This window comes from Prunus mume, linkage group LG5 (genome assembly GCF_029339155.1).
Source record: "Prunus mume cultivar Tortuosa linkage group LG5, ASM2933915v1, whole genome shotgun sequence".
Classification (NCBI taxonomy): domain Eukaryota; kingdom Viridiplantae; phylum Streptophyta; class Magnoliopsida; order Rosales; family Rosaceae; genus Prunus; species Prunus mume.
The window spans coordinates 3,417,301-3,431,510 of record NC_142702.1 but is presented as its reverse complement, the minus strand read 5'-3'; the positions used below and the strand labels follow the sequence as shown (position 1 = coordinate 3,431,510).

Below are 14,210 nucleotides of genomic sequence, written 5' to 3'. Positions count from 1 at the left end.
ATGGCTTACATATCAGGCATGTGCTTTAGGGGTCATGATAAATCTTTGGATTCTAAAAATCGTGGAAATTTTATTGAAATGGTCAAGCATACAGCAAAGTTTAATGATGAGGTGGCTGGAGTTGTTTTAGAGAATGCCCCAGGAAATGCAAAATATACCTCACCCAAGATTCAAAAGGAGATTTTAAATATTCTTGCAAACAAAGTGAGAAAAAAAATTCGTGAAGAAGTTGGGCATGCTGCTTTTTGTATCCTTGTTGATGAATCACAAGATACGTCAAATAGAGAGCAAATGGCTATTGTTTTAAGATTTGTTGATAATGATGGTTTTCTACGTGAACGTTTTTTTGACATTGTGTGGGTTGAAGACACTACTGCGTCAACACTTCAAAAAGAGATCAAGAAAGTACTTGATCTCCATGAATTATGTATTGACAAGATGAGAGGTCAAGGATATGATGGTGCTAGTAATATGCGGGGTGCATGGAATGGGCTACAAGCATTATTTCTTAGAGATTGCCCATATGCATATTATGTACACTGTTTTGCTCATCAACTACAGTTAGCATTAGTTTCAGCATCAAAAGAAGTAGCTACAATTTGGTTATTCTTTTCATCATTGAATTCAATTGTCAATGTCATTAGGGCTTCTCCAAAACGTCATACTGAGTTACAAGTTGCTCAATCAATGAATATTGTAGAGCTGTTGATTGCTGGTGAACGAGAGACTGGTAGAGGAGCTAATCAAATTGGTACCTTGCATCGACCTGGAGCTACTCGGTGGAGTTCTCATTACGATTCTGTTTGTGACTTAATAGAAATGTATGATGCAGTTTGTACGGTTCTTGAGAATATAAAAGAGGATGGATCCACAGGCTCTTTATGTGGGGAAGCTACTGGTGGATACAATGCGATTAGGCAATTCGAATTTGTATTCATCTTGCATCTATTGAAAGAAATTATGGGACTCACAGATATCCTTTGTCGAGAACTACAACATAAGTCTCAAGACATCGTGAATGCTATGAACCTAGTTGGTACAACAAAAGATGTCCTTGGAAAATTGAGATTAAATGGTTGGGAAACTTTTATTGGGAAAGTTGATTTGTTTTGCAAGAAACATGACATTGACATGCCTGATATGAATGCTCAATATAAAGTGGGAACAGGTCGTTCTTGTCAACAAAAGGACAATATTACAGTTGAGCATCATTACCACTTTGACATATTCAATGATGCAATAGATTTTCAATTGGCAGAGTTGAACAGTAGGTTCAGTGAAGGGGCAATGGAACTTCTTATTCTTAGTTCAGCTTTGGACCCTAGTGATTCTTTTAAATCATTTAATATTGATAAAATTTGCAGCCTTGCAGAGAGATTTTATCCTCAGGATTTCACTCCAAAAGAGTTACATATTTTGGGATGCCAGCTGAAACTTTATGAGGCGGACGTACCTCATCATCCTGTACTTCAAAACGTGTCTACACTCTCTGAATTATGTCGGGGATTAGTTGAAACAAAAAGGTCAAAAAGATATCATTTGATTGATAGGTTGATCCGTCTTGTGCTAACTCTTCCTGTTTCTACGGCAACTACTGAACGAGCTTTTTCAGCTATGAAACTTGTTAAAACAGCTCTTCGCAACAAGATGGAGAATGATTTTCTAGCAGATTCTATGGTTGTCTACATTGAAAAAGAACTTGCTGACAATATCAATTCAGATGTAATAACAAAAGATTTCAATTCTCTCAAGGATCGCAGGGCACAACTTCAATAAGTACACTTTTAATTATGTTGTTGAACATATTATTTAATGCATACTTTGCTTGGTTTATACTTTTATTTGATTTAATGTATACTATTAGCATGGTTTATATGATTTAATGCATAGTTTTATTTTAGTTAAAAAATTTAGCTAGCCCACCGGTCCAAAAATTCCTGGTTCCGCCCTTGATCATAGTCATACTCATCCTCCACAATCATGTTGTGAAGGATGATGCAAGTCATCATAATACTCCGCAGCACCTCCTCATCTAGCATCCGAGCAGCACCTCTAATAATTGCCCAACGAGCTTGCAAGATACCGAAACACCTCTCCACGTCTTTCCTGTAACCTTCTTGAAAGGAAGCAAAGTTTCTTTCCTTCTCGGATTGGGGATTCGTAATTGTTTTCACGAATGTCGTCCACCTAGGATAAATTCCGTCGGAAAGGTAGTACGCACCAGAGTAAACGGTATTGTTGATTTGGTACGTGACTGGGGGGAATGACCTCGCAATACCTCATCGAACACTGGGGATTGACCAATGACATTGAGGTCATTTTGAGAACCGGCAACCCCGAAGAAGGCATGCCAAACCCAACAATCGAATGAAGCTACGGCCTCCAAAATTATACTTTTTTGGCCCTTCCGATTCCCGTACTCCCTTGCCAAGCAGTAGGATGTTCTTCCATCGCCAGTGCATACAATCGATGCTTCCAATCATTTCGGGAAACCTCGAGCCTCGCCTTTTTGTAGAAGCCGTGCAGGTCTCTTGGCGTTGGTTTGCGAAGGTACTCCCTCGTGTACAAATTCTTCCACTGCATCACAAAATCTCACCAAGCACTCTAGGACAGTAGATTTTCCCATCCTTGCAATCTCATCCACCTGCTTTGCAGATGCCCCATAAGCAAGCATCCGCAGCAAGCCGCTTTTTGCTCCGGATAAGACCTAAAGCTCCAACAGCATCATGCTTTTGAATGAAGTATGTGTCGTAATTACAAATATCATGCATGATTTTTTGGAACAAATGTGGTTGCATTCTATATCTTTCTCGAAACTTAGAAGCAGGATATAACGGATTTGGGATAAAATAATCCTCCATGAGATTCTTACCCCGAGACTCCCTACGTCTGTCCACATTCGGGGCACGAGGACGACGGTTTTGCCTTGATTGATCCATCATACACACCGCTGCTGCAAGCAGTAGTTCCTCTTCTTCATCGGCTTCCCGATCTTCTTGAGCACGTCTACGCCTTGTTTCTTCCCTTTGTTTCTGTTGCCTCTCCAACACCCTCAACAAGTTTGACATTGAGAGTAGAATGTGTTTTCTACAATCTGAGAAATGAAGGAATAGATAAGAGATGGTGTGAGAGGTTTGAAAATCAGGTCTAGTTTATAGACGAATTTAGAAGATAGAGATGACACGTGGCACAATTTGAGAGGATGAAAATCTTATCAAAAATATGATATTAAAATTTCTTTAAAATATCTGAAAATGTTATCTGACATTTGACACGTGGCACAATTGTAGAGGGTGAAAATCTAATCTGAAATCTGATATTAAATTTTTTTAAAATATCTGAAAATGTTATCTGACATTTGACACGTGGCACAATTGTAGAGGGTGAAAATCTTATCTGAAATCTGAGATTAAATTTTTTAAAATATCTGAAAATGTTATCTGACATTTGACACGTGGCACACTTTTAAAAGGAATTTTCTTGGAATAATTTTTATTAAAATCTAAAATATCGAAAATTAACTACGAAACTTTAAATGCCATTTTGGAAGGCCAAACGACCTCAAAATGCCAAAATCCATCATACATCACAACAAAGTAGTGAGTTTGACTCGTGGCGTCGTTCCCTTTCTGAAATGGTATTTTGCGCCCTAATCGGAGCTCGGACGACAAATCTACAAATTCTCACTACGTCCTTTTTCTAACTCAACCGCGATAAAATCTGCCATTTGTTCTACATCAGACGTGGCACAATTTTAGAGGGTGAAAATCTTATCCGAAAATTTAATTACAAAAGATTATCAAAATTAATGGTTTAAACTATTAAAAAATAGAAAATAAAGTACAATGAATAGTAATTGCCTTAGACTTGCCCTAGACTTTGCCCTTGTAGGTGGAACCACAAATTAGTGGCAGCCCTTGCTTGCCCTTGCCTTAGACTTAGCCCTTGTGGGTGGAGATGCTCTTAGCCATGGATGAAAGTCTGTTTGTAACAAATAACCCATTTTCCAAATCATGTTGTCCACTGTGATGTAAGTCATTAAACTAATTAAACTAATTAGAATAGTTTAATAAGTTAATTAAAGTTATGAAATTTTAGTTTTGGTCCTACATGACTTAATAATTTATTGAAATGGACTCTTATATAGTTAGACATATGTGTGACACATTATGAGATAAATGTAATGGACTTAGATAGCCCAAAAAGAGGCCATTGTAAGGGGGTGTGGCACATGTGGACTAATGTTCATATGTGTCACAAGGTGTGATACATGTGGCCTTATAAATAGGGGAGTTTCACTAAAACACCCAAAATGGGAGTTGAAATTATAAAAAAACCCAATACCTAAAACACTTTATAAACACACCCAAAACTCATCATTACACACACTCAAAACCCATTTATAAACACACCCAAAAAATATACAATTGTTGACTTTGAGGTTGATTTTGGGTGTGTTTATATGTTTAAATAGTATTTGGGTTTTTTTTATAAATACATGTCTAGGATTGGGTTTATTTATAAATACATGTCTAGTATTTTAGGGTTTTCAAGTTAGACATTTAAGAAGAGAGGAAACATCAAGCCTTCCTCCCTAGTCTCCCTTGGCCGGCCACTCGGAGAAGAAGAGGCTAGCACCCATCTTCTCTCCAAGCTTCCTTATTCTCCTATTATCTTCCATTCTTGGTGAAGATTCTTTTGGGAGGTGCATCCTTAGTGTGCCTATTTGGAGATCAAGTGTGGAGAATCAAAATCTAAGGGACCAATCCCTGTACTTGAACACCATCCTTAGTTTCAAGATTCGCTCCAAGGGTATGTGCTCTTTCAACCTTCTCTCAATAGTTGAATTACAGAATCTTTGGTGCAAATTTTAATTTCATATTAGATATGCATATGCTAGATAATTTGTTCTCGTTGCGAAAGTTAGGTTTACCAAATTAATCAAATATTAATGCTCGCAAGTATACAAATCAAAGATAGTATAGCTAAGTAAGCACAGATATCGTCCCACAAAGATTGATATAATTCTTAATATTCCTACCAATTAAACTGAAACTAATTTTATATTGAGAAACTTTAATGGATGAAATTAATTTGAATTTATAATTGAGAAAAACTAAAATTAAAGAAAGCAATTAAAACTAAAGACAGAGTTGCACAACACAAGGGATTTAGGAAAACCAAGAGAGAAAGACACTAGAGCATCCGATTTCACCTTAGCCAATCCTACCCAATCCCTTAGCCTATCAATTCCAAGCAATTCCCCTTATCGATGATCAATTTCCCTAAATTATTCAATGGTCATGACATCTGGTTACATCAAAATTATCTTTACATGCAATTCTCTATGGCATCTAGATGAATTCGACACATAAAGACCCATTAAGCTCTATCGAAATTATGTAGCGATCACACAAACCCTAAGTGCATGGCATCTAGAATTAGTCATTCATGGTATCAATTGCAAGAAGCATAACTCAAGTTAAGTATGGCATCTACTCTAACTTGCATCACACTAATTCAACTTTAGATGGTGATTAGACATCCAAACCAAATTAAACATTAAGCACAACAAAAGATACTCAATAAAAAGGGAAAAACTTGAAATTAATATTAACTAAGAAATTGAGTATTCATGATTAGGCTACATCGTAGCCCTAACTAAGAAAATTAGTTCTTCATAATCATAATTGAAATCACAATAAAAAAATAGCATAAGTTCAGAAAAACCCTAGACTTGAGCCTTTCTCCCCTTGCTTTGCCGTCAGCCTTCTGCAACTTTTGTCAAAAACCTTGATCTCTTCTTCTCGGAAATATTGTCCCCCTTCTTCCCTCCGACAATAAGGAAGTATCCCTTATATAGTCCAAGGGACTAGTTATTTTATTAGTCCCTGAACTTGGACTCGATTTGCATTTGATTACCTCAATTTCCAAAATGGTTCCCGTGATCCTTTAACTCTAGTTTCGTTTGGACAAATGGTCCTGCCGTCAATTTTGTTAACTTTTTCTGTTAAATGTAGAGGCTAAATGGTATTTTAATATTAAAACTAAAAAATGAATTAAAAAAATCATATCTTTAAAATAACAATAAAAGAAAATCAAATAAAAAACCAACCAAAAAAAAAAGTTTGTGGAGTAGAAACTGTAATAGAGGGGAGAGAGAGTATTAATTTTAATTTTTTTTTTAATTTTTTAGTTTTTTTAATTGCGTATTCATATTTTAATCAATTTTGATACAAAAATACCATTTTATCCATGCACTTAACAGAAAAGTTAACAAAATTGACGGCATGACCATTTGTCACAATAAAACTAAAGTTAAAGGATCACGGGAACCATTTGTAAATTGAGGGACTCAAATATACATCGGGTCTAAATTTAGAGACTAATACAACCCCTAGCCGACTTGGACTCGAAATCCTTAACCAAAAAGGAGATAATTCATATTTAAAAATCAGTCTAACAAAAAAAGTAAGTCTTCCCACATCAGCTCTTCACACCCAGCCACTTGCATTTGGATTCCAAGCCTAGCTTCCTTCTCCTTTGTTTGGGCTGCCATCCATCATCAACTTTGCCTAGGCCCATTGAGATGATTCCAGCATAATTTCTCTATACACCCAAAACTGCACTTCTTCTTTATTTTCTATGTATTTCCGAAATTGAGATCCTATAAATCAAAACAATTAAATTTAGTGCAATTAACCAATCCAATTATACAAAATCTAAGGGAAATATTTATCAAAAAGCTGTATAAATATCCACACATCAGTTCTCCTATGTTATAATTGAGAATTTGAAATCCCTACTCAATATATTTTCCCTTCATCCTTTGTGAGAGTTTTATTTGTATTGTTATAGCTTGGTTTTTTCAAGTTTTATCTACTTTTGGTTGTTCTGAGTTTGCACTCTTAGTTGGGATGCGTATGACAGAGTTTCTTTAATCATGTGTGATAGTTAGTGGATGAACCCTATGTTGTCTTAATGTTGATGTTAGATCGCTCCGTTATTGTAATGACCTCTTATGACTAGTGATTTTTTTGGTTAAATTATGAATGCAATCCCAGAATTTAAGAAAAGTAAAAAAAAGAAAGCAAAACCATGAAATCAATGCATATGAATGTGCATTTTTACAAAGAGACTTTTTTTATTTTTAAGAAATTGGTTTTATTGAAAATTAAAACTATATCATATTTCATTAAATATCTGTAATATTCTCGATAATACTTGATATTTGTCGTTTTTAGTGAGTACCAACATTAGAAAAAAAAAAATGATATTTTGCTAATATCCGTAACTGTACATTTTATCCAAAATATTCATATATCAACGATTCAAATCATTTATTTTAAAGTACTTATTCAAAGGGTCATTCTTACAAAAAAAAAATAGCAAAATTAGAAATCATAGAGTTACCTAGTTGTGACTTATACACATAATAAATTAAGAATAATGCTACTCTTACCACATTTGTATACCACTTCTTTATACCATCTTATTGCAAATGATGACAGCCACATCAATTAAAATTATTTAATATTTTCTTTTATTTTATGATTTATTCCCGTATTTGTTTTTGTAATTGCCTTAATTAAAATACACTTCATTAATTTAATTGATGTGACATATAATATGAACGTGCCACATCATGTGATATAGAATTGTGGGATAAAAATGTGATAAGTGTAGCATTTAGTTTATCCTTTTCTCTTCATAATAAAATCCTATTTTTTGGTCAACACTTACCGTAAGAAATGACGGCCATTCAAAGCGAAGACTGAATTCGCCTCCAATATGCCTAATCTTCTTTTGCCTTCTTCGCGATAAAATACACCAACTGAATTTGCCTCCAATGATCCTAATCTTATTCTGAGCCTGGAGACAGACAAACAGACACAAAGCGAGATAGGATGAGTGGAGCAACAAAGATTGTTTGTGTAACAGGAGCCTCCGGTTACATAGCATCGTGGCTAGTTAAGCTCTTATTGCAACGAGGTTATACTATCAAAGCTACTGTTCGTGACCCAAGTTAGTCTTAGTACTTGCTTCCAAGTCTTTTCTTTTCCCTTTTTCTAAACTTGATCATATCTATGTAGACCAATAATTATCATTTTCGAATTCTGGGTTTTGTTTTGTTTTGTTTTGTTTTTTTTTTGTATTCCAAAAGAGAACTCTAGTATCTAGTCATTTTCTGATCTCTTCATCTGGAGTGGCAAGTCAAATGTGTTTTTGTTTGAAATGACAAAATGTGCATCCAATTTAAACTCTTTGCGTTTTTGTTTCTGGGGGCTTTGGTGGCCTAGCTCAATTTCCAATTAAGTCCCAGCAGTAACTGCAGTCAGTCTTTGCCACTTTGTCTTGTGGACATATATTCCATCTCAAGTGCTTCTTGTGTTTTTATTCTCACTAGTTCTGTTTATGTATGCCACAAGATGATCCAAAGAAAACAGAGCACTTGCTCTCACTGGATGGAGCAAAAGAGAGGCTTCATTTGTTCAAAGCAGATTTGATAGAAGAAGGATCTTTTGACACTGTAGTCGATGGATGTGAAGGTGTTTTCCATACAGCATCCCCCGTACAATTTTCGGCTACTGACCCACAGGTTTGTCCCTTTACTTCATGCTTCAAATGTTCTACCATTCTCACAATAGTCTGTTGCTTACAGGGCTTCTTTTACCAAGTGTATTTAACATAGCATTCATGCATAATTTGTAAATTCAACCGGAGGGAACTGTACTTTGTGCATCTTGAGTCTTTAACAATAAGGAAAAAGAAAACTTGGTTGCATTAATAGTGTGCTGAGAAATGTCCGAACAAAACAAGAAATTTCATTGGCAACTTATGCAGGCAATGCTCACTAGCCATTTCAGAATCATTAGCATATCAGGATGAAAAGTGTAAACCAACTCATATTATTTGTTTCGTGCATCTTCTTAAGAGATTCTTTTAAGATCTTTTCCCTCACTCCCAATAGACAGCACTGATCTTTATTGTTTGCTTTCACAGTTTAGTAATTGGCTGCTTCTTTCCCATATTTTTCATCAGAGACATGGGAGTAGGACTAGATTCCTGGATAGATTAATTTGGTGTTTCCAAAAAAAGCCTATTTGAATTTGGGGTTTGATGTCTAGCTTTAACAGATAGGTTACATTTCCCTGTGTGCACGATGCTTTTGCGGGTTTCTATATGTATTTAGAGAATCAACATACTTCTAATACTTTTTATGTGAAACCATAATGATTCTTTGTCTCCACAATTCAGGCAGAAATAGTTGACCCTGCAGTGAATGGAACACTCAATGTTCTCAAATCATGCGTGAAATTTTCTACTGTCAAGAGAGTGGTTTTAACATCTTCTATGGCTTCAGTAATGATGAGTGGAAAACCTCTGACCTCTGATGTGGTAATTGATGAAACATGGTATTCAGATCAAGTTGTTTGTGAGAACCACAAGGTATGTATAATGTATCCATGTTATTATCCTTCTCAAAGTATGACTTTTTATTCATTGTTAGTGTGCTATATTTCCCTGTCAATGGAAACAGGATCAAATCTTGTCACATTAACAGGTAGACGGATTCAATTATAAAAGAGATGACTAATGCAATACTTCTTCGTTCTTTAGAATTTCCACTGTTCTTTACTTATCCTACAAAAGCAGCTTTTAAGTTGATGTGCATCTTCCGGTGTTCAAGGTGTCTCACTGTTTGCCGCACCTCATTTTTGGCCTTTTTTCGTTGGAAATCTATGCTCTTTTTCATAAAATTAAGAAACTTTACAATTTTTCGGAACCAATGCTTGCACAAGGGCATTCTAGCTATCAGCATTAAACTATATCATCTGTGTTTTTTTTTTCCTCATAAAAAAGCTTAATGTAAGACAAAGCAGTACATCTTGGTTTAGCATGAACTACAAGCTCAATATTATCTTCCTTTCGCATTTGTTCAGCAATGGTATATGCTCTCAAAAACTTTAGCTGAGAAGGCTGCCTGGGAATATGCTAAAGGAAATGGGATTGACTTGGTTATAATGAATCCAGGGTTTGTGATTGGTCCACTCTTACAGCCAACTCTTAATCTCTCTGTGGAGCTGTTTCAGAATCTCATAAGTGGTACACTTCAGCAACTTTCTTTTTTATCAGTTGAGGCAGATAGCATGGAAAGTGGAGATCCAGGCCTTGTCCTAGCAAATTTACTAAATTAGAATTAGATGTGTCAAGACAGTAGCTTAAATCTATCTGAACTTATCAACCAGTTGCTTCAAGTAACAAATAAATTGAGTTGATTGTTTTCTCTCTCTCTTTTGTGCAGGCACCCAAACAATACCTGTTTCAAATTACAGATTCATTGATGTTAGAGATGTTGCCTCTGCTCATATTCAAGCATTTGAAGTTCCTTCAGCTGCTGGAAGATTTTGTTTAGTTGGCCATGTTGCAAGCGTTTCCAAGACTCTGAAGATTTTACGACAACTTTATCCCACTTTGCTTCCTGAAAAGTAAGCTATCATTGATAAAATGCCACAAATTGGTGCCCGAGTGCCATTAATTCAGATTACTTAATCCCACTTAATGATCTACTCTGCTTAAATATATCAGTAATAAATTTTCTTTTTCTTCTCAGATATCTTGAGTAACTAAACCAAATGGCAATGAAAATTATTATCTTTCATATCAATCTGAAAACTTACCTTTTCAGATTTGAAGAATATCACATATAAAAACAGAGAAGAATCTAAATTACATTTGGACTTGCAAAACACCAAATCTACACCAGTTAGGAATATCCTCAAACTCACTGAATGTGGCATATTTTTAAGGGATTTTTTTAAATCTATTTTTTGTTATTGGCAGATGTGAGGTAGGCACTCCTCCGGAGCCAACATATCAAGTGTCCGTGGAGAAAGCAAAAGGTTTAGGAATCACTTTCCTTCCTTTGGAAGTAAGTCTTAGGGACACTGTTGAAAGCCTGAAGGAGAAAGGCTTCCTCAAGATTTAAATTATGCAATTGATAGCAATTTGTTATTTTGCTGCACAAGTTGATCGAATATTGGCAATTTGAACTTTGTTTTCTGCTGAAGTGCTCCAAAGAGATGCTGAAAATAATAATGTTCCTGTTAAGATTTTCTTAAATCAAGATAGCGAAAGAGTTGACTAGACAGATGCACACAGAAGCTGCTTTCAGATTTTTATATATTGCTCAATCTTCCTGCATGTAAATCATTTGTGAAGTTTCAAAATGAATATGAATAAAAATATAAGTTCAACTTATTTTAAGGCACTCCTTTCTTGCAAATATTTTGAATCAGTTATCATTTCAAATATATATATATATATATATATATATTTTAATACAAGCGATATTCTATTTTAATCTAATCTAAATTATAGGGAGGAGGATTCAACTCAGGTGCAAAGTGGAGAGCACATCCACTTTAGCCAATTTAGCTAAACCCATGTTTGCAAAATTCATTTCAAATTTAAATCGACATATTCTAAGTTTCTAGCATGAATAATTTTACAATGTAATAAAAATGAATATTTATTGAAAAAACTAGCATGAATTTTTTCCAATTTGGTGAAGTTTTTCAATCAAAGACGCCACTTGGAAAGATTCATTGATCTTCATGCCTTCAGCAAGAATCTCATGGATAGTTGCAATAACTGTTTAAACATATTCGAATTTCAGATAATGATTTTATCCGAAAATGATATTGATAATTAAATATATATATAAATTAATAATTAATCAAATATATATATTCTAAGCCCAAACCAAGATGAGGCCCAACTCTGCCTCCATTAGGCCCATATCCTATTTAGAATTTCTAAAGTGTTAGTGTTTATAAACCATGAAAGGAAACAACTCCCTTCCAATGTGGGACTTAGTAAAAAGTGTATTTTCCTTTACAAACTCTAACAATTTCTATGTAGAGAAGCCTGCAAGATATGAAATAACAAGATTGTGTTTCTTCTTCAATGCTTTATGCGAAAAGGTTGTAGATGTTTCCAAGCTAGATAAGTTGGAAGCATATGTGGTAGTTACTCTATGTTTGCTTGAGAAATACTTCTTGCCTTTATTATGCAATCAATAATAAACATTGACTGCCAACACAATCTTCACTTTTCCTTCACACAATAATATCTTTATTTTTATCTTTGATGAATCTTAATAATAAACAATGACTGCCATAACATAATTATTCTGAGCGGAAGACTGATGGTGACTCCATAGACCCTAATCTATCGCTGACATTTTTAAATAAAAAACACCAACTGAAGAACCAAAGCTATACAGACACAAAAAGAGAGGATGAGCAGAGGAAGGAAGGCGGTGTAACAGGAGCGTCTGGTTTCATATCATCATGGCTGGTGAAGCTCTTATTACAAAGAGGTTATACTGTCAAAGCTGTTAAAGAATATATACGAGTCCCAAATCAGAAACATGACTAAATAAAATCCAACATATAACGAATATGTTTCCACTACCAATAGAATCAAAATGGAATATCCATTCCTGCATATAAACCCCACACATAGGCTTTGTAGGTAGTTAAGTTGGGAACAAACAATATCGGTGTTGCTAGTAATGAGCCACCAACCCATCTCTTTGAAATTAGTACATACAATTCTTTTTATTTTTTCATTATCAAAACTTCTAGCATATATTAAACAGCTCTATCAATAGTGATCAAAATTCTGGGTTGTCTATATTGTTTAGTTTTCAACTAGACTAAGAACTAATTGGTGGCCCCGACCTTCGTAACACCAAGAAAATAAATAAATTCAGTTATTAAAGAGGGTAAAATATAGTGTTGCCCTTACTATGTTATATGATTTTAGTAATTAGACCAAATCACTAGTTCTTTTTATGTATGCCACAGATTATCCAAAGAAAACAGAACACCTACTCTCACTAGAGGGAGCAAAAGAAAGGCTTCAATTGTTCAAAGCAGATTTATTAGAAGAGGGATTTTTTGACGCTGTAGTTTGATTGATGTGAAGGTGTTTTTTCACACAGCATCTCCACTATTTTCATCCACTAACCCACACAAGGACAGAGTTAGAATTGTAAAGTTGGGGGAGGCGAAATAGAAAATACAAGTATATCATACACCTAAGAATTAAAGAGTTACATGTTAGAGCTAAGTATTTCTAATTTAGTCATGTCTAATTTGTTTTAGAGGGGATTTTAACTTAAATTATAAGTTGTTTATAACTAATTCTATATGTCATATATAATATATTATGGGGTTAATTGCAGTTTGGTACCCCACAACAAGTGTACCCTTAAGACATGTTTGTCAATGCACTTCCAATTTTAATAACGTTGGGGGTATAGTTTAACAATGAAGTACCTGTAGGGGTCTTTTGTTCCAGCAGCCTGACGAATGAGCTTGGGCTGCCGAAAAGAAAAATAGGTGAAATTACCCCATGTGCTTGAGTTCAAGAATCATGCCCCAAGAATGTTTCGAAAGGGTAGTGAAGCCTTAGGAAGCATCCTGGTTATCTTCACCAACAAAAACAACAATTGCTTGCAGGTAGATTCTTAGCTTGGCATGAAAGGCTTGTGACATGGGAGCAAAACCATCATGAGTTTAGTATAAACAGAGAGAGAGCTGTGAGTTCTTATGAAAGGCAGGGGTTCTAAGGAAAGGGAGAATGGATTCTAAGAGGGTTTGTTGAAGAGGGAGAGAGATGAGGGTATATGTGTGTTGAGTAGTTTCCGGCAGCTTGACAAAAAATTTGTCAAGCTTTGGAATGTTTTAACATAAGAGAAAAGGGGAAGAGATGGAGGAATAGGGCTTGAAGTTGTTGAGTTTTGGAAGCAAGAGAGGAAGCTTGCTCTCTAGATGTGGATTGAGTGAATTTCCAGTTGCTTGACAAAGCTTGGTCACACTTTGGATAGTGATTTTGCTGGGTAGAAGAAGCTCCCTTTATAGGCATAAAGAATCCCTAATTTTGTCTAACCTCCTTCTTCCTTTTTCTTTGCTTCTTTCCATTCAATCCAATTTGGTGAAATTTTCCTATCCAAGATGCATGGGTAAGGAGCCCTTTAGGGTTCCAAGGTTTTGACACAGTTGGTTTTCTCCATAGGGGTGAGGCGCCACCCACTTTCTTCCTGGTTTTTCCTATGGGAGCTAACAGAGGAAAAGGGGGAATGGACATATGGTTTGCCCAACGGGTATCCTTCTTGCTCGCATGAATTTCCTTTGGTT

At 35.3% G+C, this 14,210-nt stretch overlaps 2 protein-coding genes across 2 annotated transcripts; both read left to right on the top strand.

Annotated features, from left to right (window-relative positions):
- Window positions 1-1,776, top strand: LOC103336983 (uncharacterized). Its single transcript, XM_008240111.2, has one exon. It carries the CDS (start codon window positions 1-3, stop codon window positions 1,774-1,776), a length of 1,776 nt encoding a protein of 591 aa, XP_008238333.2.
- Window positions 1,777-7,765: 5,989 nt separating this feature from the next.
- Window positions 7,766-11,124, top strand: LOC103330654 (phenylacetaldehyde reductase-like). The gene is made up of 6 exons (XM_008233256.3): window positions 7,766-8,025; window positions 8,430-8,599; window positions 9,259-9,450; window positions 9,945-10,107; window positions 10,307-10,490; window positions 10,846-11,124. The coding sequence occupies exons 1-6, from the start codon at window positions 7,908-7,910 to the stop codon at window positions 10,988-10,990; spliced, it is 972 nt and encodes a 323-aa protein (XP_008231478.2). The 5' UTR covers window positions 7,766-7,907; the 3' UTR covers window positions 10,991-11,124.
- The last annotated feature ends 3,086 nt before the right edge of the window (window positions 11,125-14,210 follow it).